We start from the raw sequence: 25,010 nt of genomic DNA on the forward strand, positions 1-25,010 counted from the left end.
TGAAAAGATCAATACCTTGTGTGGGACTGGTTGTTCTTCATAGATTGACTTGATCGGTACCTTGTGTGGGAGCAGGCTCTATTGTGTGAGATTTGCTACATCAGCTGTTGTGGTATTTGTTATTGAATCAGCTCTCTCATCGATTACCCGAGTATCATCTAATGCATTATGTTATTGTCAAGTTGAATCTATGTGGCACCTTTTCTGTTAGCTTTATTGTAACTTAGAGAAAATGGATGAAAAATCTTGTTCCACTTTACAAGTTGCCTACTTTATTTTGTCAATACCTTGACTGGGTGCAGTCTATGTTGTCCTAATGTTGCTGCGTAACTTGAAATGATCGTGACCACATATCAACTGCTTATCTTTTTCTCTCAATGCTGCATCCAGGATTTGATCAGTTCAGTGGTTACCTTAGAAGAATGGTACATGGTTGTAGGTGGGGCATGTTATATGATGCACATGTATATAACATGGAAATTTTAGAAAGGAGACAAGGACAAAACCCTGTGTGTTTCAAGATAATGTGAAGCATTAACTGTTATATTGCCACTACGTCATGTTTTTTCCTGCCTAAATTTGAAAAGGGTGATTGATTGTGCCTGCCAGTTTACCACATGGACTGGCATACTCAAGTCGACCAAATCACAAAAGAATAGTTTGATTCTTCAACTTTCAAGGAAACAAGTATCATATACTCTCATCTGACTCCACTGTTTTTTAGGTTCATTTGCCTAAGTGTTTGCGAAAATCACTTCAAAATGCAAAAGGTGAAGCAATAAAGAAGGGCTTTATTATGCCACTCTGTCAACGTATTGACCATTGTTAAGAAGTTTGTTGAGACAGACCACATAGAATGCTTGTTTCTGGTGTACTAACAAAGGCTTGTATCAACGTGGTTACATGATTTTAAGCTCGTCACAATTTGTCTTCCAATTGCAGAGGAGGAGGAATCTAAATCTTAACCAGCTTGATGACACTGATGGTGAGATAAAGAAACTAGAGGTAGATAAACATACTAGCAGAAACAAGAGTTTATGAATTATTTACAGTAAAAATGACCAAGTTCTTTGATTTGCGCATTCTGGGCGAATGAGCCATGTCCTAAATGCGGCAATGATAAACTTGAATACTACGTCAGACAGGTGAGCCAATTTCAATTCTTTCATTTTGGTCTTGAGTTATGTTTGGGGCATTCATTAATGTTTCTTGGTTCACTGACTGGCAGTTGAGATCAGCAGATGAAGGCCACACGGTATTTTATGGATGCCCAAAGTGTCCATATAAGCTTGTAGTGAACACCTAGCTTCCTGCACTGAGAGAAGAAAAAGTGAGTTTCTCCTGACCAAGTTGGCAACATTTCTTTCTGTTTCACCTGGGACAGAACTGAAAGATGGTGCATGTAGGGAGTTTCAGAAAATGATAAAAAGCGGGGATGCGGTTCTCCAATTTTGCCCATAAATAGTGAGAAGATATAACGAACTGTTGATTGTTACAGTAGACAAGTTCTAAGTTTATCTAGGAACTTTATGTTTTTCCTGCATAGAATATGTAATGGACCACTGTTTTTATTCAAGAGCTTTAAGCTTTTACATGAAGCTTTCTTTGTCCCTTGCGTCTGTGTGAATCTGGTTCTGTACTGTTATTTTTCTTGCTATCTTTTGATTATAGCAATGAAGCTAAGAATGAGATCTTTTTTGAGCTGACAGCATGATGAATTTTGTCATTTTAATAATCGTTTAAACGATTCAGGAAGTTGGCTTTCGCAAAGTGTTTTCTAGGGCTATCCCCCAAAACACGTTTGTGATTAAAAAAGAAAAAACTGTTCTTTTAAATGCCAAATTTGATTTTGTGATAACATGGTTGGAAGCGTTCTTGATATCCAAGGATATGTATCACAGTGTGTCATTCCTTTTTGCAATCATGGTGTTTTATTTTTATCTTTTTTCGGGCAAGCTGGGGGATAACTACAGTGAGATTTGAACCGAGACCCCTTGGTTATGATAGTGCAACCTAACCACCATCCAGATTTCTCATTTGAACCCACAATCATGGTGCTTATGAGCATTGTGAGACAAAAATGCAGATCCCATATGAGAGTTTTATATGATGAGGATCTCCCTCTCATTTTGGAGTCTGGATCAGCTGCCATCACATGGCACAATTTTTGTGCCTTACGCACCTGATCACCGTCCATCTTGGGGATAGGGCCTGTCAGGTGTGGGGCCCATGACCTGATGGTGATGGAGAGCGATCAGGTGCCTAAGGCACAAAAAATGTGCCATGTGATGGCATCTGATCCGGACTCCTTTTGGGGTTTTAGAGTATGCCAATCTAAGCATGAAACAAGTGAGTTTCTAAAACTTTTTTCTTCTATTTTTTTCGCTTTCTTTTCAACAGTAAAATGCTACAAACAAGTTAACACTAAAGTTATTTGTTACAGTGGATGGAATTCCTTGCACATACATTTCATTCAATCTCCTTGATGTACATAGCGATCCATCCAAAGGCATCAGGGCTTCAAACTAAACAATCTCCCTTCAGCCATAAATTTAGCTCAGCCGAACCAGAATAGCACATCCTGGAACTTCCTCAAATCTTGTGTATCTGCAGTAAGAGCCAAATAAGCATCAGAATAAAATGGAAGTTGCTGAAATCATTGGAACGGGTGAACTCAAATAGGCTCATACATTTACAATATTTACAGCCAGGAACTCCGGTAGTTTGTTAATTAGAATAAGTCCATCACTCTATAGGTATTTATGGATCAAAACTTGCGGGTGTTTCATCCTTCCTCCCCTTGGTAAGCAAATCGTAATTGATTGATGCAAGCTGAGACAAATTCTGAAAGAAAAAACAGTCAGTGGCGACGAAAATAGGTCTAAAGTCACCAGATAAACAAAGTTGAACAGCGACACTAAAGGGGATGCAGCAATATTGAAGAGACAATTATCTCAATTCAAACATAGCTGGGTGGTATCAAATATATGACGAGGTTACCCGATATTGTAATCATCATTGATCAGCTTAAAATCTGAGGCGAAAGATAACAATAAAATTGCACAAACAGAATTTATTTATTAAGAAAATTATCAATTTCATGGTTATCAACTTGTTAATTTTCTTTTTTGGAATGTAGAAGACAGTGTATTTGTTTCCGTAAAAAGCATAAATTTTCAGAGAGCCAATGGTACCATGACATGCTATAGGGTGGCTTAGCACAAACCTTGCTTTTGTGCTCCTATAAATCACATGTACTTGGCGTGAAGGAAAATGTAAGAGAGAGACAGAGTGCTTTGGGCAAATACGTGCTTAATTTGAAGAGCATACAAGACTTTAATATAATGCATACCTTAAATGAGAAATTACTGAATGAGTAATTTACTGACAAGCCTGAATCAAACTCAGCAAGGGCTCCACACTCAACATCCTATTTACACGAAGAAAAATGGAAGCCAAATCAAAAGAGTTAGAGCAACAAAAGTTTAGCATAAAGGAAAAGTTCTGCTGCAGAACTCACCAATTCATCTTGCTGGTTCAAGGAATCGCTGCTGCCACTTACACTTCCAGTGTCAGAGATGTCAAACTCATTTGGCACATAGACACGCTCATCAGATGTATTCCATGAGTAACGACTTGTAAAGTAGCTTGTATCAAAGGCACTATCTGAAGCGGGAACAAACGCGGCCTAGAAGCCATAAGCAGTTTAAGATCATTTACTTACAAGCTACTGCTTTTACATGTTCGCATATGTGGACATGCAATGTGTGAATAATGATTTGAGCGCAACATACCTTCTGCCTGGCAAGCGTGTCCCAATTGATGTCTTTGAAAAACACATGCTGTTTCACCTGGAAAAATAAGATGGCCTCTTCCAGCATAAATTCCACTGTTTTGTGAGCTAGGAACTGACTTTAGATTTGGACTACTCAGGATACAATGCCACAATCAGGCCAAGTACTGCAGCTGATGGGACAGATTCGAGCTGGCCCTGGGTCAATCCCAATCTGTCCCAATCAACCCTGCCAGACTTTTACTCGGGTTCAGACCAGGTTGAATCCTTCTAGTTGAAATTCAAGACCAATACAAAATCCTACATATAATTTAAAAGTTAAAACAAAACAAAAGCAATAGTAATATCAACCTTTTGACAAACACAAGGCATCGAGATTGAATATCAGCTCGGCTCAGTTGCATGTTACTCAGAGCACATCAAACCGAATCAAATCCAGTGTCACTATATAAGCATTCTGAATCAGGTTCAGATTATAAAGTGGACCAATCTGAAACCCGCTTATTTCATTTGGTTCAAATTTTACATACAGAATCCACCTAAGCGGATTGGGGGCCGGTGAGCACCTTTACTCAAATCAAATCCATCACCATCCCTAGTGCCAATCTATGTATACTAGTTTAAAGCTTTAAAACATATATAAATTTAATCTAGGTCAGCAAAAGAGTCAAGCATTTGAGAGTTCAGAAACAGACATAAGAAAAAAGAACTACCTCATCTGCTCCTTTGGCTCCAAGTCTCTGACTTGGATCTTCTGTCAATAATCTGCAACATAAAGAATACAAGTGCTTCATAAGCTAAAATAATAACTAATTTTAGAAACAGATTACACCTTAATATGAAACAGCATCAACTACAAGGACATGATATCCATATCCATCCAACATAAACAAACAAAAAGCCTAGGTTGAACAGAATTAGCGTCATCTATGTCCTGTAAACAGTTATGACGCAGGAGAGGATTCCTATTTGCAAATAAATAAAAAGACATGCCAATAAAGCCACACAGGTGTTAAAGTAGTCAGCTGCATTATCACGTGTATCCTTGGCTGGTTACATGGTTTTGCTTGTAGGCACTCAAAAGAATTTTCCATGCATTCTTAAAAGCATTTGTGAATAAAGCAAAGGCATCCCAGATTCATAAGAAGGCCAATGCTCAAAGGCACAGTAGCTTCAGAGAAAAGTAGCCCAAGTTCTAGACTCCTGATATACTTATCATGATTTCAAGAAAAACAGTCAACATAGAAAAGTTAAAAAAGAAAAAAAAGGGTCAATTTGAAAACTACATGAACTTATTTCAGTTGAACAAATATTGTAAAATGTTGAAAATATGAAGTGCATTCAGTCATTGAATAAAAATATTGAAAATGTTCAAAATCTGAAGTGCAGAGGCTGGAACTTTCATTCAGGAGATACAAGCTATTCTGGTTGCCAACAGCTTGTATCACAGACACCCAGCTATGTGAAGCTCTTAAGAGGCCTCTTGATTGCACACATCATAAATGAAGAAAGATACGGTTGATGTTTTCAAGATATGGGAGAATAAAATATTTACTGGATTTAACCAAATAAAAATGATTAGAATTTTTTTGTCAGCATACAGATTCACAGTTAGTCTATAACTTCAAAGGAAAACAAAAAAGTGTGAAAAAATCATCTTGCTATGAAAAGCAATTAAGACACAAAAATACATGCATGCACACATAGAACCAGCCTCATACAGAAACACAACTCAGCCCTGAAAACTAAATCTCTTGGGCAGGTTAGTCCATTTAACCAAACCCTGTAGCACATCAAAACTTGTCACAAATAAAAATTTAAAACATATCTAAATGGCCAAAAGATCCTGATGCTTACTTGTCAATGAGGTCCTGTGCTTCATGACTCATCTCCTCAGGTATTTGTGGCCAAGGAATTTTGCGATTGAGTATGTTGTCAAAAATTGTCTGCAAAACAATAGTAGCAGTTAACTCTAAAAGACCAGCAATAGCTAATATAATCAAACATCTAAGAAACATTCACTTGATGATGGTATTCTTGACAGTGGTTCTTTTGAAGAACTTGAAGATTCAAAGAACAGTGGGAGAACAGATTTTCAAAATGAGAGACAGAGATATGCCTTTGACAAATACAATCTGTCCTGTAGGCTTCTCATATCCATGATGGATAATGACAAACAGCTAACAAGATCATGAATGGAACAATTCAAGCTTGTTCAGGTGTCAAAATATGCTGCTATATATAAATTTAGTTAAATAGGGAAGATGTGATGCTACAACGTGAAAGACTGATAAGGCTTAAGAAAATGAATCCAGGAAAACAGCCTAAGACCAAAAAAAGGCTGCACAGGAGAAAAAACAGGTGAGAAAGCATCAGTGAAGAGTAATAACATCAGTAGCCATTTCTCAATTTCTGGTCAGCAATGGGAGGTCACCAGAAGAAATCACGCCAGCTTCACACTCACTGACACATCTTGACCAAACAAAAGTAGCCGCTTTCCGCATTACTTCACCTCTCATGACATTTCATGAAAATCCCAGCAATTTTAAGGACCCAAAAGAGGGGGGAAATAAAGTCCAAGGGGTCAATGCAGTAGCAAAGCTAGGGAAAGTACCAGAAGTAACCATATTCTGGAATTCTGAGAAGAGGGTGTCATCCCCAAGAAGAGCTTCTACACTCTCTTCCTATGCATTAGCCACCTTCCCTGAGATGCAAATGAGATACTATGTAGCTGGACTAATGCTTTAGGAGAATTCCAGAAGCTACAGAGAAATACATTACAATTGGAAGATCTAGAAAATGTTATTAGATTCGCCAACATTGCCCAATTCTCTTGAGCATTGCCATATGGAGAGGTAGACCTATGCCTTTCACATGCAGCTCTTTGTCCTATATTCAGACCCTTTGCTATCAAAACAGTGATGCACTTCTTCATAAAAAAAACTGCATTTGCAACTTGATAGTCATTCCTATTCTCGGCTCAGATGACCATACCGGGTCTATTGCTCAGGCCGGGTCACCGAGCATCCATAGACCATGTTATGCCAAGTAGGATATGTCACATGGGTACGGGTACGGGTGTGGGTGCGGGTACGTAGGGTACAACATGATGATTTCAAAAATTGTAGGTGCGGGGACACGGCTATATATATATATATATATATATATATATATATATATATATATATATATATATATATATATATATATATATATATATATATATATATATATATATATATATATATATATATATATATATTTTTGGGGGAGATTGGCGTGTGGATGATATTTTGGGGAGAATGGGAGAGTGAATGAATTTCTTTTTAAAGAAAGGGAGGGGGGCATGAAATTTTTATAAAATAAAATGTATAAAGGTTGCCCCTTTTTCTTTCTCAATCTGTCTAGCACCTTCGAGGCTTCGACAGAAGAAGAGGAAGGAGAAGAAGACAAGGCCCAGGTACGCCTCCCCCCTCTCTCTCTCTCTTTTCAGGTAAAAAAACTGGATTTTGGGTTGGGTTGTAGTTGGACCCGACCCAAACTGACCCACAACATAGGTGTGTCGACATGGGTATGGTGGGTCGTTTGGCGTGTCTACGTTACATAGCAAGTAGGATCATCTTAACTATAGTCTGCAAAATGCTAAAATAAATTAGATGGTAAGTTATATTTCAATGTGTGGAACCCTATGTCACCCAGATACTCCATTTTGACTGTCGTTCCGTGTCCCTTTATATACAAGTCATATTGGAAATTTCATAAAAATAGCCATATCCCCGTAGCCGCAGCCGTATCCATGTGACATAGGTGGAATCTAATAAATACGGTACAAATTCAGACATCATTTCTCAAATTGTCCACGTTTGAACAATGCAATCAATGTCTAACTAGTAGTCTTATACAATACATTAACATTGTCCATGAAAATGGAACTACAAGAAATCAAGTAGACATGATATGCAACAGGTATGCTGATTATCAAGCATAGCCTGAACAATGAGTATAAAGCTAATACTTTTATCCATCTCTATTCTCTGTGAAACTTCTTCCATTTAGATAATGCAGTCTTTGAACTGTTTCAAACATGGAAGCTTGTGACTGCACATCATTTAAAGGTCTACAAGTCAAGAAGATTGAGAACATAATTTCTCATCAACATCCATTGCGATGTTATAGTCTTTCGAAATATCAAGTATACACATTCAAAATCAGAATATGGTGTATCCTAAGTCACACGGACTCTGCTAAAAGGTCGACGCACCCGCGTCGACACGCCCCGACATGGGTGCGGCTTCGGACACGGGGCGGACACGGTCAACTAAGTGTCGAGCTCGGTCAACGCAATGGGGCCGAGTCCATCCACATTTTGGACTCGGTCAACTTTGACCGAGTCTATTTTTGTCCATTTATTAAAATTAATTTAGACTCGGGTTGGGTCCGGATCCGGATCCAAGACAGTATCGGGTCGGATCTTATATATATATATATATATATATATATATATATATATATATATATATATATATATATATATATATATATATATATATATATATATATATATATATATATATATATATATATATATAGCCGTGTCCCCGTATCCAAAAATTTTGAAATTGCTCCGCACCCGTACCCGCACCCATGTGACATAGGGTGTATATGTAATAGAAATAGGTAATATGACCACTCATACGGTCATTAGGATTTTTGACAAGCATGGAGCCCATGTAAAAATTACAAAATTAGACCTGAGGATGCTCAGCATTGAAAGGTGGAATACCAACAATCATCTCGGAAAGAATAACACCGACAGACCACCAATCCGCAGCAGTGCCTGCAAGAACAGATACATGCCTCACAAAGTAGCAACAAGTGGATAACACCATAATTGATTACTGAACCACCATATCTGAAACATGATAAGCATCACTTTAAGTGAATAAATGCATCTTACACACCATGCCCAGTGCCGAGAAGTATCTCAGGTGCCAAATAATCAGGCGTACCAACAGCTGAACGCTTTTGCCGCCTCTCCCTTTGGTTGATATGCTCAGCAGCAGATACATGAGGCTCATATTCTCCAAGTAATGTTGATACACTAACTGCTGGACCAGATAAATCATCAGTGCTGTTGATGAGACCAACCTTTGAAAGCCCAAAATCTGTTAACTGTTGTGAAAGAAAATCAAGAATTTAGCACATGCCAATGATAAGAGCAACAGACATCTAGAAAATAAAACAAATAAAAAAATGAAGACTAAAATATGTTGTGCAATTAAACAGATAAAGGAAATAAAATCTGAACACTCAAAATCAAGTTTCAGAAACTATGTCAATAAAAAAGCATAAATGTGATCAGTGGATACAAAAGTTAAAGCACAAACGAAAAGCAACCAATGGTTAGCTGTTTGTGATCAGTGGATACAAAAGTCAAATCACAAATGAAAAGCAACCAAAGGTTAGCTGTTTGTGTTGCTCATCACAAAAGCAATGTCACGAGTAATGCAATCTCTACTGAATTGGCACACCAAGGATTAGACTTGACTTGACCCGCTCTCTTGACAGTTTAGGCTTGGCATTTATCTTCTCTTTGTGACAACTCATTGCTCCCACTCGGCATGATTTCCCCTTATTCGAATAAAACTTTCTTTTGCCTTTTCCCCAACCCGTCTTTGAAAAGGTCTGGATGGTCTTGTAACAAGTCAACTATTGACACGCTGCACAAGGCTAACATGCAAACTGAGGATCTCAACATTCTAGGTAGGAACAAATTGCAGACACAAGGTTTGCTAACCCACAAGGATTAAGTGCTCAGGGTTTCAATGTGATAATTGAATGGTAGAGTTGCTACATCTTTGCCAAGAGATCTTATTTGAACCCTAGTGTTAATAAAAAAGTAAAAAAAAAGAACTTGTTTTGTGCTTCTACTTTATAGATGATTACGGAATAAATGTTTCTTATCAGTCTTCCTGTGATAAGTGGGTAAAAGAACCTCGAAGACAACGGAAAAATGATGGTTCTTAAAGCATGACATCTTTGTTCTTCCTAATCAAGAAAACTAAATGAGTGCTAGGAATGGTGGAACACCATGGTTTTCAAAGCATGATGTACGTACAAAAAGTGGGTGCAGGAAGCCCTGGAAAAGCTGCATGCAGGCACAGGAAATGTTTGGGAGGCAAATGAAGAGCATTTTTAAAGTGGAGCAGATGAGGAAGAAAAAACCTCATCAAGTATAATGCACCTGATTCCATTCAAGTTGGTGGTCAATCAGATTATAGACCTCAAGCCTAAAAATCGAAGCTCAACTCTCAGCATCATGACACACACACACACACACACACACACACACACACACACACACACACACAGTTTTACAACATACAACACTTCAAATAGAATTCTAGGTTTGTGGTAAATTTACCATATGTTGTCGGGTACCCCGCCCGTCGGCCCAATAAAGTTGGGCTCAGGCTAGAACTTGAGGACCCAGCACCAAAATAATCGGGCCTTATCAGGTCAAGCACTGGTATTGGTTCAGGCCCTAATCGGGCCCTTACCGGTCTAATTAAAAAAAATTGTTGCTTTTCTGATTTTACCCAATCACCTTCTGGGCCATATAGTGGTTTGTGAACAATCAAATCCAAAACCTAACCCATTGATGAAGGCCCTTCGTGTATGAAGTTCTGAATATATATTTGCACAAAAGCCTCAAAAGAATGAATGAAGTACCATAATATTATTTCCAGAATTAATGAAAGTACACAAGCTTCTGCTGGTTGTACCAGCAAAAAGTGCCTTAAAAATAATTTTCTCAAATGGAAGCTAAGAAAGTTACAAAATGTTAGTGGTTCAATCAATTATTTGAGACACAAGGCATAATAGATCTGACGTACCACCATCTTAATTGTGGTAATTTACTTCAAAAACCACACCATTAGGATGCCTCACTTTATATGACACCAATATATGAACTGGAGACAGCATGACATTTTATGGGCATGGCTAAAACATTCTGCCATGGCATGTGGTTATGAAGTTTCAAGCTTCCAATGTGAGCACAAGCTAAGTTCTCTGAGCTATGATAGTTTTCATGTTTTTAAGCCAAGTTCTCTGATAAATAGTAGTTTCCACAAGGCTCGAATGCTCAGCATTTGTTGACACATGCCACATTTATTTTTCTAATGCCTTTACTTGAAGCCATGCAGGATTTTTTTTTTGGAAACCCCAGGAAAGAAATCTCATTAAACAGGAAAAGGAGCAATGCAAAAGAAAGGATGTTCTGATAATCAGCCATCACACCAAGAAAATTCACTTTGTCATCTCACAATATATATTCGGGTGTGCTGGGATCATGGAAAATGAAAGTTTTTCAGAGTGAATGTTCAGCTACATAGGACGCTGTCATTGTCCTTGTTTGGATTAGAAAGGACAAGGGAATGGGTGAAGGGTGTATAAAAAAGTGGACCAGAATGTCCAGTTTGAGTGCGTAAAGCAATAAAGCTTCATTTCAGTGACATTTTTTACTCTCCCAAAAATGTTCGAGTCATGTTTCACCGATTAAAGAAATGACTTATCCTTTCGACCATAGTTACAAATCCCACTCTCAGGATAATATTGGTGAGAAGAATCTCACGATTAATCTAAGTTTTCTTTAGAAAATCTTGGGAAAATATCAGTATATATAAAAAGTAAAAATAAATTAACAATTTGAAAATGCAAAAAGTACGTTATTGTGTTAATATATTGACTAAAAAAGCAAAATTCCACATTTGAATTCAAGTATCCACTTCAAGGGGTGGAATTAAGGGGGAAACATTGAGACTAACCTTGATGTGGCCATCATGAGCAATCAACAAATTATCTGGCTTCAAATCACGATGCACGATACGTAGAGAATGTAAGTATTCCAATGCAAGTACCTGATGATTTAAAATATTTCTTGATCATCAGCAATAAGAAAATGGGGAAGGTGACCAACTAACAAACCAAGAAAAGCTATAATAATATCATCAAGACTTTGTGCTTACAACTTCAGCTATATATATGCGTGCAACATCCTCATCCAAGCAGCCTAAATTTCTCAATAATGAATATAGATCTCCTCCATTCAGATACTCCATTACAAGATAGAGATTCTCCCGGCATGTAAATGAATAAAAAAATCGAACCTGGTTTGTCTCATATCCAGGTTAGGAAACTGTCCAAAGTAATTATGTTGAGAAGAACACCTATGCAGGAAAGACCTACTCACCACAAAAGGGTTGCGAACTGAAATTAAGATATCACGTTCAGCCAAAATACTCTCCACTGCATTTTTACGAATCATATCAGCCTTCTTAAGAATCTGCATAAATATTAAATATGATGTTAAATGATCCAATGGAATATCAGCTCTTCAATGAAACAGTGGCATTTTAAATAAGTTATGCTGCAATTATCTGCAACAATTAGTCAAGCTTAAAGTCGAGTTATTCAAGTTTAAAACACTATTGTATATCAGGCACTAGATGGCAACATGATCACTATCAAGTGAATAGCCAGCACTAAATAATAATAGCATGAGAAAATAGTTCTACAGAAACATCCCAACAAATAAACAAAATAAAGTTTGCAATTAAATAACTGATGGCACTAAAAGTTTGCACGAGTAACTGATGGTAGTACCGTTGGCAAATCATCTTGTAATAATGGCAACAGCGTATGAAACAAAAGCAAAAGAATACCATTTTTTATAAGGAATACCATTTAACAATGAGAGAAATGCAAGAACTTGTTTCAATTTTTATACAGGACTAAAGATCTTTAACCAAACAGTGATAGACAACTAGTAAAGATCACTACATCAGCACCCTATTCAAACAATCAATATCTTTTTCGAAGTGATCTGACTCGTAACTTTTAACATATTGACCTAAATTTACCTTTATCAACTTGGTGTATAAATCAACTAGATACAACTGTAATAAATTTATTCTTTATTTTTTTCAGAATTTCTCCAGGTAACTGAAGCTATACATTGAAGAAGTTACAAAATTCTCTGACCCAAGCCAGTTTTGTAATATTTCCAATAGCTTAAATACAGGGATTAATAGATCTGTCTAGTGTTGCTGGCTATACCATTATAGTAATGTTCATAAATGTCTGGAGCACTTCTTTCATAAGGGAATCTGTCCTAGTATGGACCAATATCCTGCCCAATTAGCATAAGATTCATGCTTTGTGGCTACCTGTGTTACCTACGCTAACAGAAGAAACACTTCATAAGTATAAAATATCACATGCAAAAACAGATGCATGTGAACTGTCAGGAAACAAATACTGCCATTAGTTTCATTGTTTCTGTCAGATGGCATATTATTTTACAACTTCAGCAGCCTACATCTTCAACAGTGAGAATAAAGCAAACCCAATCTTGGCTGCATCTATCAAGGATAAGAACAAGAAATATGCAATGCTATTGATTTATTTACAAACTACCAAATAGCCACATTGAATTTCTCCAGAATATGATGGTGAAAAAAATAAACAAAAGCCTTCAAAGAAAAGTGTCCACAGAAAAAGAAGAGGTCTACAACATTGACATACACACAAGCAGAAAAAATAGAACTGCATCTCTTATACAAACATAGATAATAGAAATGTTCACAACGATATTTATATATTTGACAGGCTGCTATTCAAAATGGAAAAAAGTACCTTTATGGCAAAAAGATCCCCTGTTGTTCTTTTCTTAGCCAGGAAAACCCGACCAAATGCCCCACGACTGATTGGTTTTATTATCTCAAAGTCTTCTATAGAAGTCCTCTCCCTACGTGATGGGTGAACTGGACTAGTTCGCAAGCTATGAACAACATCATCTTCCAGTGGACCTTCTTCATCAATTACACTACTTGCAGCATCTACCTTTTCGTCATTACAAAGTTGCAAATACTTCTCCCTATAAAATGATAGTTAGTATAAGATTCATATCTGAAAAAAGAAGGCACCTGGAATACAAAGGTTTTAGTGTTTAGCAAAGCTAGAAATTATTAGTAAGTTACAACTTTTTGAGCATCACTATGCATAAAGGAAAGTTCCAATATGTCATCATAATAATCAGATCAGAGGAACAAAAAGCTCACCAAAGCAATTTCTCTATGCGTACACCAAAAGTTTGTACAGTTAATGCAGCATGCTTCTTGCTACGAAGAACATCTTGAAGGTCCTCCAGGCAAGATAAAAGATATGGCAATGCTTGATCATTATGCAAATTTACATTTGCTATACAACAAGCAATATCAGCAAGTTCACTTACCTGTATCATTTCAAATAGAGTAAGTTCACTGTTTTACATCATTTCATAGAGTTTATGTGCATTAGTCACAAAAAAACTCCAAATTCTCGTGTCATATTAATCTGCTATTTTTCTAGCCTGTCATTAAAATACAACTTCAGACAGCAGATTTACTAGTTTGATTTTCGTAAACATACAATTAAGCATGAAACAGCAAAACAAGAGCACCATCTATAAGCAAACCAAGTAGCCTTAGAGATGATACATAAGTATAATAGAGGTGAAACATTTCTTCTCTATAAGTGACGCATAGAATCTCTGTCCATTCAAGAGAGCAAAACTATACCTGCCATAAGCTTTCTTTAGTAATGAAAACCTAAATTTCAAAATAAAAAACAATTTCCATTTTGCCCTGTTCACAGCCAACTTTCCTAAGGCTTGGCCTGCTTGATACAAGTTGAAGTTTGTGATCAGTTTTTGCCGGCACCTCAAGCCAAAGCTTCCAAGCCTGTGACTGAAGCAGCAAAGCCTGGTCATAAACCTAAAATTTTGGACAGGCAAGATGCAATGATTTAAGGACACATCACAGATAAAGCAAGTTGGCGCATCCACATGAAATTCCAGTCTTACACATAAAGCCAACAGCTTGTGGTACATGCTTAAAATGAAAATGAAGCCATCAGACCAAAACCAGCCAGTTTGTGTAGCCATCTTGCTGCATGTGTGGCATTGATGGGATTCAATAACTCCATTTGCTATATCGAGGCTTAAAGATGGGCATGTAAATATCCATTACCGAAAAAAAAGAAAAAGGCTATTGAAAGAGACCATTTTTATTTTTATTTTCTAGTGAAATATAAGGCACCTGAGAAAAGAACTAAGCACATATCGTTATTTGTCAACAAAACATCACGATAAGGTGCTATTGTTGGAATATATCTGTAGTACATGTATAAAGGAAACAAGACTGGGCAGTCAAAAAAAAAATATTCTCTTAAGGGTGGAATACTGAACATATCACGATCTGCTTTACAGGTCCATTAATTGATCATTAGGACTGTGCCTGCCCCTAGTTCCGATCATTCTCAAGAAGCCATGTTTGATATCCAAGCAATCCACAAAAGAGTTAGTAACCATCTCCGTTATAGAAGCATTGCGCTTTTTTATAATGTGAATATTGCAGAATGTTTTTAAATGCTGTAATGATCAAAAGTTCATTTCATTACAACCTTATATTTATCAGATCTATGAAACACTCAAAGTGGCATCTGATTTGATATTACCATTACTCTCCAATACTGAGTACTTTAGGTTAGATTAGGTTTTTTTGGTCATTATCAAAATGACTAAATATTTTGTTTTTGTTTTTTTTGTTTTTGTTTTTTTGGTCATTTTTTGAATAACCAACTAGCAATTAGGACTTGCTTTAACGGCTAGTTTGAACAGTCAAACTAGTTGTTGGGATTTGTTCTAACAACTAGTTTGATTGACTAGTTAAACTAACCAACGGTTAGTTTGACTAGTCAAATTAGTTGTTATGTCTTCTTCTAATATTGTTCATCCTTTTGTTGTATAGGTGAGAAAGGATGGATGTATATATATATATATATATATATATATATATATATATATATATATATATATATATATATATATATATATAGTGTGTGTGTGTGTGTGCATGAGTGTTGTAGTGAGGTTGACTTGTATATGTGAATATTTTTCATTAATAAAATATTTAATTTTTATGTCTTGCATTTCCTCATGGCTATGTATGGTTTATTGTATCTAGCCAAATGCATTTGGATTTCATTTATGTTTGATAAAATTGTTGTTATTTTTTGCATTTCTTATGTCTCAGATTACATGCCATTTCGTGACATGGTATCAGAGCCAAGAAAATTTTCTTGGTTTTTTGTTTCTTTGGATCTTGAGTTTCTTTAGTTCAACTTCGTGCTTCGTGAAGGAGTCGTGATCGATGTATGACTTGGATTCAAGAGAGATCTTGACACAATAAGTATCTTAAATCTTTATATATGTGGTTATTTTGCTTGAGTTGCTTATCCCATGAATTATGCATAATAAAGAGCTTATTTATCTTATCTTTGAAAAATTATTAAAAATTGTTTGTTATTTTAAAGACTCTTTTTTGGAACTTCCTTGTTTTATGATTGTTGATTAGCAAATGATTGAGCTCTTTGAACTCTTTTTGGTATATGTCTTCTTGGGTGTTATTTAAAAAAAAACTTTTAATGTTTTTATAAACTTATTTAATATTGTTCTTTTCTTAGATTTAATTGCATTTATATGTGTTGATTTAAAATTTTATTAAAATTTGATATGATTTATAATAATTATTTGATTTTGTGAAATAATATATATACATGCATGCGCTTCTATGAGATATAGTTTGATTCTTATGTTTTTAAACTTTATTTATTTAATGTACGCGTGTGTGATATAATATTCTTGAGCATATGTTTCTTATGTGTTTTTGTGGCACTTAGATGCTTTATCCGAGTACCTCGTAGTTATATGTGTCAAAGCATGTCTTCTTTGTGTATGACTTTAAATTCATGGATTTTTTAGTTTTGAGGGTTGTGATCTTTTGTTGAGGAGCTTCAGGCTAGTTCCTTGTGAGGAAACTTGTGGAATTTGTGTATATATACTCTTAAATTATATTTTGTGTGAGGTCTTTAGTAGCCTCATTTGATAGTGTATGATGTTATGAGAGTTTTGTATATACATGAGGATATTTTCATGTGGGGGAACTTTATAATTCTTAGTGATATCACAAGATTTTGATATGTTTTCTTGTGAAAAATCATACTCTTTCCATAATTAGATTTGTAATACATGCTCCTGTATTGAGTATTATGCACTTTTGCTTGTATCTTAACATGCATTAGATCTATAAGATCATATTGTGATGCATGAGTTCTTAAGAATACTACATTTTTTTCATACATATTTTGTGTATTTATGAGAATTAATAAAATTAATATTTTAAGTATGTGCTCTCTTGCTCTTAGTGGCTTATTCTTTCATTACCTTGCAAGGTTTTATGTCTTTTGAAATTTTGTTACATATTTATGAGAACTATGCATGTCTTATATATGACCATGAGGATTTGAGTGATATACTTGTATCTTGTCTTCTTGTTGTGCATATGATTGCACCTTAATTCATTTTTAGGTTTCACACTGGCTTTGTTGGATTTGATTTGAAATATTCCGTTTTTCAAATGACTCTTGTTTATAACCTCTTTTTAGAAAGTGATTTTCGCGGTTTTCTTGTTGTCTTCTTTTGGCTTTGGTTTAGTCCATCATAGTATTTTCTTTGATGCATAATTTTCTTCTTTTGACTTTTTGAGGAGGTGTGTTGTCTGCACCTTGGTGTTGGGGAGCCAGAAATGTATGTTCGTTGGGGGTGAGATGTGTACACATCGTTGTTTTGTCGGTTCAGATTGCCAGTTTATGAGTGTAGTGTTGGCACTCGTTTTGGCTTTAATCGACAGTTGTTTGATCTTGGTTTTGTGAGGGTGTTGTATCACTCATTTGCTTATTTGGCCCTTGTTATTATGTTGGATACTTGTCTTGATCTTTATCTGTGATGGCTAAACTATTATTTGCTTGTGACCATGTTGGTCCCTATGGATTAAATATCATAATATTGCAAAATTTATTTCTCTTGCCTTGATTTGAATATTGTTTTCAAATCTTTTTTATTATTTTTGTTGATATTAATTTGTTTTCATTACAACATTTTTACCTCTTATTTTTTCACTCTTCCCTCTTATTTGAGTAAATTTTTTTGGACAAGTAATTTTTTTTATCAGTTTTACAACCGTGTATGGTGAGTTATGTGCACCCATTATAGATAATTGTGTTATTTACAGTTTTACAAACATTTGTGAGGTGTGTGCACCTCATGTGGTTTTAGTTGGTGATTATTGTCAGTTTAGATAGCTGGTATTATTGGTGTATGGTCACTGGTATGGTTATTGCTGACATTGGTTTTTGATTTCTTATCCAATGTGTTGATAGTTGATACACTTGGATTTTGAGGTTGTTGAGTTGGAAGTCAATGAGGTGACTGCTTGTGGTGATCAAACAATTGTCGGATTTGCAAAAATCTTGTCTCTTCTTATGATGTTAGAAATTATTGTATGTGGGATTTCTAAAATCTCTTCATGTATTTTCCAATCTTTTCCACTGCCCTTTTGCCCTCTTATGGGAAGTGATTGATTTTTGAAGATTCCATTAGAATGCATTATGCATCGTAATATGCTTAGTTTGCATAGATTAATATATATTGAATATTTCATATTGCTAGTGTATTATTGTTATTGTTATTGTTATTGAAATTTATATTATTGTGATCCTTTGAGCTTTTGCATTTCTTTGAGACATTGTAGTCTTGATCTTATATGATTGTTACTTATTAACAATTTGATTTAGTTGTTTAGAATTATTGATGATTTATATCTTCATATAATATGTCTACCTAAGCTATTGAAATATTGTTTGAGCATTGTTACCTCTTGATAGTCTATATTAATATATGATTATTTTGGTCTGTAGAAATTTGATATTATGTTACTATCATCTTTGGGGATACGTTGATTTTGTGAATATGGATATTTGACTTAATGGATTTTTATGAAATGGTTTCACAATTATCTTAATATTTCATGGTTCTCGTTTGATAGATCGTCGTATCTCTTAATTATTTTTGAAATATTTTGGATTAAGTTTTCTAGTGTCTTTTTCTTTGATATTCATGATTTAAATTATTGCTATTAAGTATTAACTCTTGTTTCGATGATTATTGTAGATGTTTTTAAAATATCTCCAAATAGTTTTTTTTCTTGCAAATTGTTTAAATGATTGTGTTTTAAAATGATTTTTGTATTCTATATATATTGTATTTTTGGTATGTTTGACCATCCGCTCTCCATATGTATATATATCTAATATCATAACTATTTATTTTGTCTTTTAATATATATATATATATATATTTGTGTTATAATCTCTTTGTTGTAGTTGTTGCTTTCTCAATGTAGGAACTCAGAGAAGTCGTGGATTGAGTCAAAGCTATGTGGAGATTTGAAGATTAGAGTGCTTGAAACTCTAATGATAATTAAAGTTTTTTTTTCCTTAAAGAGGTCTTAAAGCTTGAAGTTCTAGTTTTGGAGATCATTTATAGAGACAATTGAAGACCCATTTCAATCTTGTTTTGGCAAACCTCCAATGATCCATCGCAAGTTTGAAGGGGGTTGTTAAGATATATGCAGAATTTTCCTATGTTGTGGCATTTGTCTTGTATATACCAAAAGTGCACTTTAGGTATTTTTTTTCTTTCTTCTGACTTGTATTCTTGTACATTTAATTTGAGTTGTATTTATGATATACTTTATTTATGCCTTTTATGTATTTTAGGATAAGTATACTCTAGGTATACCTATTAGATTAGCAAGTATACTTCCGGTATACTTTAAGTTAGATTAGGTTTTTTTGTCATTATCAAAATGACTAAATATTTTATTTTATTTTTGTTTTTTTTTTTGTCATTTTTGAATGACCAACTAGCTGTTGTGGTTTATGACGGTTAGTTTGACTAGTCAAACTAGCAGTTAGGATTTGCTTCAATGGCTAGTTTAAATAGTCAAACTAGCTGTTGGGATGTGCTCTAACAACTAGTTTGACTAGTCATACTAGCCGTTAGGACTAGCTCTAACAGCTAGTTTGACTAGTCAAACTAGTCGTTATGTCTTCCTCTATATATTGTTCATCCTTTTGTTGTATAGGTGAGAGAGGATGGATGTACGTAGTGTGTGTGAGCATGAGTGTTGTAGTGAGGTTGACTTGTATATTTGTGTAAATATTTCTCATTAATAAAATATTTAATTTTTATGTCTTGTTTTTCCTCATCACTATGTATGGTCTATTGTATCTAGACAAATGCATTATGAGAATGCATTTGGATTTCATTTATGTTTGATAAAATTGTCGTTATTCTTTTGTATTTCTTGTGTCTCAGATTTTGTGACAAGAGTATCATGATAAGTTCTCACAATCATTTACCCGTGGTGCTAAGTAGTCAAAAGCACTAGTCGGCGCTCATGCACAAGTCCCCTAAAAAGCCCAGTTGATGCCTAGGTGGGACTAGTTGGCCTAGACAGGACAAAAAAAAGAAAAAATAATAATAAATAAAAATTATACAATAAATACTTAAAAACTGAAAATTAAAAAATAATTCGTGAATAGAGCTAAACAAGTAAAAAAGAATTACATTTCTAACATTCAAGTCCATCTAAACAAGTATTTGTTTAGCTTTGCTGCATAGAAACCCACAAAAGAATAACATTATTTGAAATAAAATATAAAAAAATCATAAAAATAAGAAACAAATACTGAAAAACTTATTTCAAAATACATAATCAAAACATAATTATAATATAATGTCTTAACATTATAAAAAACAAATGTTAAAATACTAACATTGGTGCCGCCCTCCTCCCCCTTCCCCCACCTAGGTACTCGTCTAGGCACCTAGGCGGTAGGCTTGCGCCTAGGTAGCCTAGGCAGGATTTTGACTACATAGTCGTGGTGTGTATATGAACTTTATCTTAGTTCCTTACACCCACAGGACCAGAATTATGTAGGTAACCCAAGTCAGGTCATCCTTGTCCTGTTGTCCACCATGAGCTTCTTCAATTTAATTTGAATGTATACAATGCCCCATGATTTGTAGATACATTGGCAAATACAGACTTAAAGAAACTAAATACTAAGTTCAGATTCAGTTGTACAAATCTTGCAAAGAGAATCTTAAGCAGAACACATGTATTAGGTCCAAAATAAGTGAAAGTACCTGGGGAAGGTCTTCATATTCAGAAAATACACCCCTTCCAGCCAAAAGTAAGTCCATCTGGCTGATTCTGGGGGTCAACAATGGAGATCGAGGAGTCATGCTGCCGGCTGAAGAAGTTGCCACTCCCTGATCAGACCTCGGTCCAAAACGTGTTTTACATGACATGCATGGAAGGCCTTTTAAATCATCCAATAAAGCAGAATCATCTGATTCTGGAAGGTAATCAATCAAGTCTTCAGATCCCCTACGGGAACAGTCACTCAACTTGGGAGATGCAATGTCAGAATCTTCAGTAACACAAGAGATGGAAACTTTTGCAACATCGGGACTTCCGACCACATTCTGTAAGTCCTTCTGTGAGCAAGCCTCCAATATTTTCACTAAAGTTTCAGAGATCCTTTCAAGGCGCTCATTCATAGTTAAGCCCTTTTGGTCACATCTATCTGCAAGTGTGCAAACTCTGGAATGGTCTTCCAAATGTGAAGTTGGTACTTCCTCCTCACATATCCGACAAATAACTGAACTCTCGTCAGAGAGGTTTGCTTGATCTCCCCAGTAACCCCATGATACTTTGTGTTGCCTAGAAGCAGCAGCCTCCTGCACTGAGAACTCCTTGACTGGAGCCGCTTCGGGCACCTTAGAAGGCTTATGATAAATATCTGCACTCATCTTTTCTTCATCTGACACTCTTAAAGAATCCATTTTATCATCAAACATTTCTTGTTTCATTTTGATCTCGTTCTGGTTCTTTTCTGCAGGAGATGGAAATTTCTTCCAAGAAGTTATCCTCTCCCTGCTTGCAGGTGAACCAGAGACTTTTACAGTTTCTGCACCAGAAGGTACTGAAGATTGTGGAACAGTATCTCTTTTCCAACTTGAGCCCTTCTGCTCTTGACTGTAGGACATCCTTGTGGATGGTGGCTTCAAGCTCCTTCTCAAAGGAAGGCTTTCATCATTTTCTCCCTCAAAAACTACTTGTTTTTCTGGAATAAATGGCATGAGGCCGGAATGACGAAACCCACGAAATCCAACATGATCATCCTCAACGAAACCACTCTCCTTGTGGAACTGCAATAACCGAGTACATCTTGTGAGAATAAAAAGCATGCGGGTGTGTAATTGCTTCAGCATGCCCATGGGCAGCTCCTGACGCTTATCATCTAAGTCCTGAACTATGCTCTCGCACTGAAGCCAAAATTCCCCTGGTGTTGTGATAACACAACGCCGTGCTAGAACCAACAAATCTTCTATAGTTTCCTGCCACTCAGGATGACTTTCTGCATTCTTGTCCAGTATGCCAACTAACTCGCCTGCAAAAATGGCGAGCTCAGAGTCTACTTCTTCCTTGGATCGATCAAATTTTGCCCGTATAGCCATGGCAATTTCCTGCATCAACAAAAATAAAGCACAAAGCATAATTGAAACCGTGAATCAGTTGGCGAGTAATTATTTGTTAACCTTACAGATAAAGTACCGATAAGCCACATGGTCCAACAGGATGCATAAGAACTAAATCAATGAGCAAACATGCAAGGGTTTGAGTTCATTCATCTAGTAAAAAAATAAATAAATAAAATAAAAACAGTTGTCAAGGAAACAGTAGATTTCCCAATCGGAAAACTGCAAGTATAGTTACCTCCTGGTTGTACAGGCCACGAGGTTTCCATAAAGGGAATGGCCTCACTCCCTTGGAATTCAGCTCATGGGAAAAGCTTTTAATGTCAGTAGGGAGCTTCTTTCTTGGACCACCTGTTACCCGCAATATAGCTTGAAATCGAGGGGATTCAGATTCTTTTGGAGTCTCAGAAGCACCAGAAGGAGTCTACAGAAACATAACACAGAAAGAGTTGTGCATAATATGCATCTGAAATGTAATCAATTTTGTGTTTTTCAGTCAATCTACTTAAAAACTCACTTAGAATTATAGTTACCTCAGGAGTACACTGTGCTGAACTTGCGAAGTCTGCTGACTGACTACATGAAGAACCCTTTTTACCTGTATTGTTTCAATACATGTGTTACACTAATGAAGGTTTCACAACACTGCAGTATAAACTCAGAAATTGAAGAGCACAAGTTAGTTAGTCAAAAATACTTGAACGTCCTTATGAAAGCAAGTAATGACATCCAAAAATAGCTAAATGAGAAGGATCATCTCAATAGGATTGCACCAAGTCGATCATTTTGAGACTGAAAGAAATGCACCAATCTGTGAATTGAAAATACAGTTCGTGAGTAGCAACTTCCCACAGCCTGGCAATCATCATGTGGAAAATGAACATCCAGATTGAAAAAAGACATGAAATTATTGTCAGGAAAAGGGAGAAAAAGCAACCCTATGGTACCATAGTCTCAAGGTGTAACCTCAGGAAACAAGTTTTCAACAATGCATTGCAAGCCCGAGTAGCTTCGATCAATAACCACACCTATTGATACATAATTGCCATTTACGATTAAAACTACGCATTTGCACATCAAAAATTTCCTTTTTTTGAACTATTTATCAATCACAACCTAATTGATGCATAATGGTCATGCCAGGTTTGTGCAACGTTCATGAGCATTTATTCACATAAATCATTTGCTCCAAGTTTTTCCGTTATCGCCCCAATGGGGGTTGGCGTAGTGGGGTGGGGCCCTGGCCACTAGAGAGGTGGTCAAGGTTTGATTCCCATGGGCGTCTCCTCTCTGCGCAAGCCATGGCAGGCTGAGCCAGGGCAACCAGGTCTCCATGCCGGATGTGGTTTCTTAGGGTTATAAATCCCAAAAAAAAAAGTTGTTCCGTTATCGTAATTCTACATTTTTGCAGCCAAATCCTTACACCTATATTCAAAATAAGTATATGTATAAAATCAAACATCCTCAACAAATCTCACAAAATCATACTGAAACCACTGACGTTAACAATGTAAACCACAAATAAAGAATTTACAAAATCCATAATAAAATATTTGACCCAGTAGAAGGACCAGAATAAATTACCAATTTGGACGGAATTATCGCCATTCCGACCTCGAAAGCCTGAAAGCCCACCAGTGCTCCGATCCCTCGACTGCCCCGCTGTCGACATCCCATCACAGCTGCTCCCCTTATCAGCTCCCCTGCCACTACAGGTTGCACTCACCTGCAAACCCAGCCGGCACGCTCCCTCCTTCTGCTTTCCGGAGACACCCTTCGCCGAACTCCCAGCCGAGCACCCACCGGCCGGCCGCGAGAGCTTGCTCGCGCCCGGCCCGACGCCCAATCCCCCCCCGAAGAAGCTCTCTTGCGGCAACGGGCCAGACCTCGTCTTTATCCGATTCAACCCCAAGGACGACGCCCTGATCGGCGAAGAATTATTCGCCGCCGCAGCCGCAGCGGAATCGCTAGCCTTCTCCTTCTTCTTCGGCTTCGTCTCAGCAGCGGCTGCGGCGGTGGGTACAGGAGCGGTACCGATCTGAGAATCGGGCTTGACCGGACGGGATTTCTTCTTATCAGATCTCGAGAGTAAATCGACGGGCGAGGATCTAGGGCTTCTGGATCCATTGGCGGAGGCGTCGGGGGAATCCGACTTGGTGGCGCTTTTGGAGGAGGATGAAGAGGAGGACGAAGCGAAGAATCTGCCCTTGAACACCATTCCCGCTCCTCCTTCCTTTTCTCTCCGACTTTTGAGTCGATCTCTACTCTGCAAAATCGGAGTGGACACTATTTTAGTTCAAGAAGAAATGAGAGAGAGACGAGAGTTGGACAGGATTTTGTTCTAGGCGTTAAAGATGAACAGTATTTTGCTGTCGTGATTACAGAGCAAAATACGCCCTAAATTGCGAGTACATGTCTGAATGCCAAAATTTGCAATAAACCCTCGAGATTTTTGTTTATTTCTAAACCCGCTCACTTTTTCTATTATTACGTTCAGTAGGTTGTTGTGTTGTTTTCACGGAGGATGGGAAAACCGGCTTCGGGATAAGAGACCTAGACGCTGGCTAAGACTGCTGTACTTACAGTCGCTGTTCCGATGGGGGTGCAAACCCATGACACCTGGCCTTCAGGATCAGAGACCTAGCCGCGCTGGCTCTGCCTGCA

General features: G+C 36.6%; 1 protein-coding gene across 3 annotated transcripts; it reads right to left on the bottom strand.

Moving 5' to 3' along the window:
- Positions 1 to 1,025: 1,025 nt before the first annotated feature.
- Positions 1,026 to 24,720, bottom strand: LOC149812452 (putative serine/threonine protein kinase IREH1). 3 transcript variants are annotated; one of them, XM_089992850.1, is made up of 19 exons: positions 23,931 to 24,720; positions 22,880 to 22,944; positions 22,585 to 22,770; positions 20,949 to 22,334; positions 13,918 to 14,090; positions 13,493 to 13,733; positions 12,048 to 12,140; positions 11,824 to 11,964; positions 11,623 to 11,715; positions 8,755 to 8,965; positions 8,545 to 8,630; positions 5,651 to 5,739; positions 4,507 to 4,558; positions 3,795 to 3,851; positions 3,521 to 3,688; positions 3,353 to 3,430; positions 2,691 to 2,844; positions 2,467 to 2,607; positions 1,026 to 1,315 (listed from the first exon to the last, which is right to left on the bottom strand). In XM_089992850.1, exons 1-17 carry the CDS (start codon positions 24,562 to 24,564, stop codon positions 2,761 to 2,763), a joined length of 3,837 nt encoding a protein of 1,278 aa, XP_089848976.1. In that variant the 5' UTR covers positions 24,565 to 24,720; the 3' UTR covers positions 1,026 to 1,315; positions 2,467 to 2,607; positions 2,691 to 2,760. The 3 variants fall into 3 exon arrangements, with proteins under 3 accessions (XP_089848976.1, XP_089848974.1, XP_089848977.1); XM_089992848.1 differs by lacking the exon at positions 1,026 to 1,315 and having other exon boundaries at positions 2,351 to 2,607; XM_089992851.1 differs by lacking the exons at positions 1,026 to 1,315; positions 2,467 to 2,607; positions 2,691 to 2,844; ... (2 more) ...; positions 3,795 to 3,851; positions 4,507 to 4,558 and adding an exon at positions 6,408 to 6,497 and having other exon boundaries at positions 5,694 to 5,739.
- Between the last annotated feature and the right edge of the window lie 290 nt (positions 24,721 to 25,010).

Source organism: Nuphar pumila, chromosome 17, assembly GCF_984573655.1.
Source record: "Nuphar pumila chromosome 17, dmNupPumi1.hap1.1, whole genome shotgun sequence".
NCBI lineage: Eukaryota > Viridiplantae > Streptophyta > Magnoliopsida > Nymphaeales > Nymphaeaceae > Nuphar > Nuphar pumila.

What these genes read in the sequence shown, in the direction of transcription:
- LOC149812452 (XM_089992850.1), bottom strand. Translation starts at nt 24,564, where the DNA reads ATGGTGTTCAAGGGCAGATTCTTCGCTTCGTCCTCCTCTTCATCCTCC. An exon ending in CAGCACAGTGTACTCCTGAG is followed by an intron (nt 22,771 to 22,879) that starts GTAACTATAATT and finishes ATGTTTCTGTAG; the next exon opens with ACTCCTTCTGGTGCTTCTGA. An exon ending in GGGATCTTTTTGCCATAAAG is followed by an intron (nt 12,141 to 13,492) that starts GTACTTTTTTCC and finishes ATATTTATGCAG; the next exon opens with ATTCTTAAGAAGGCTGATAT.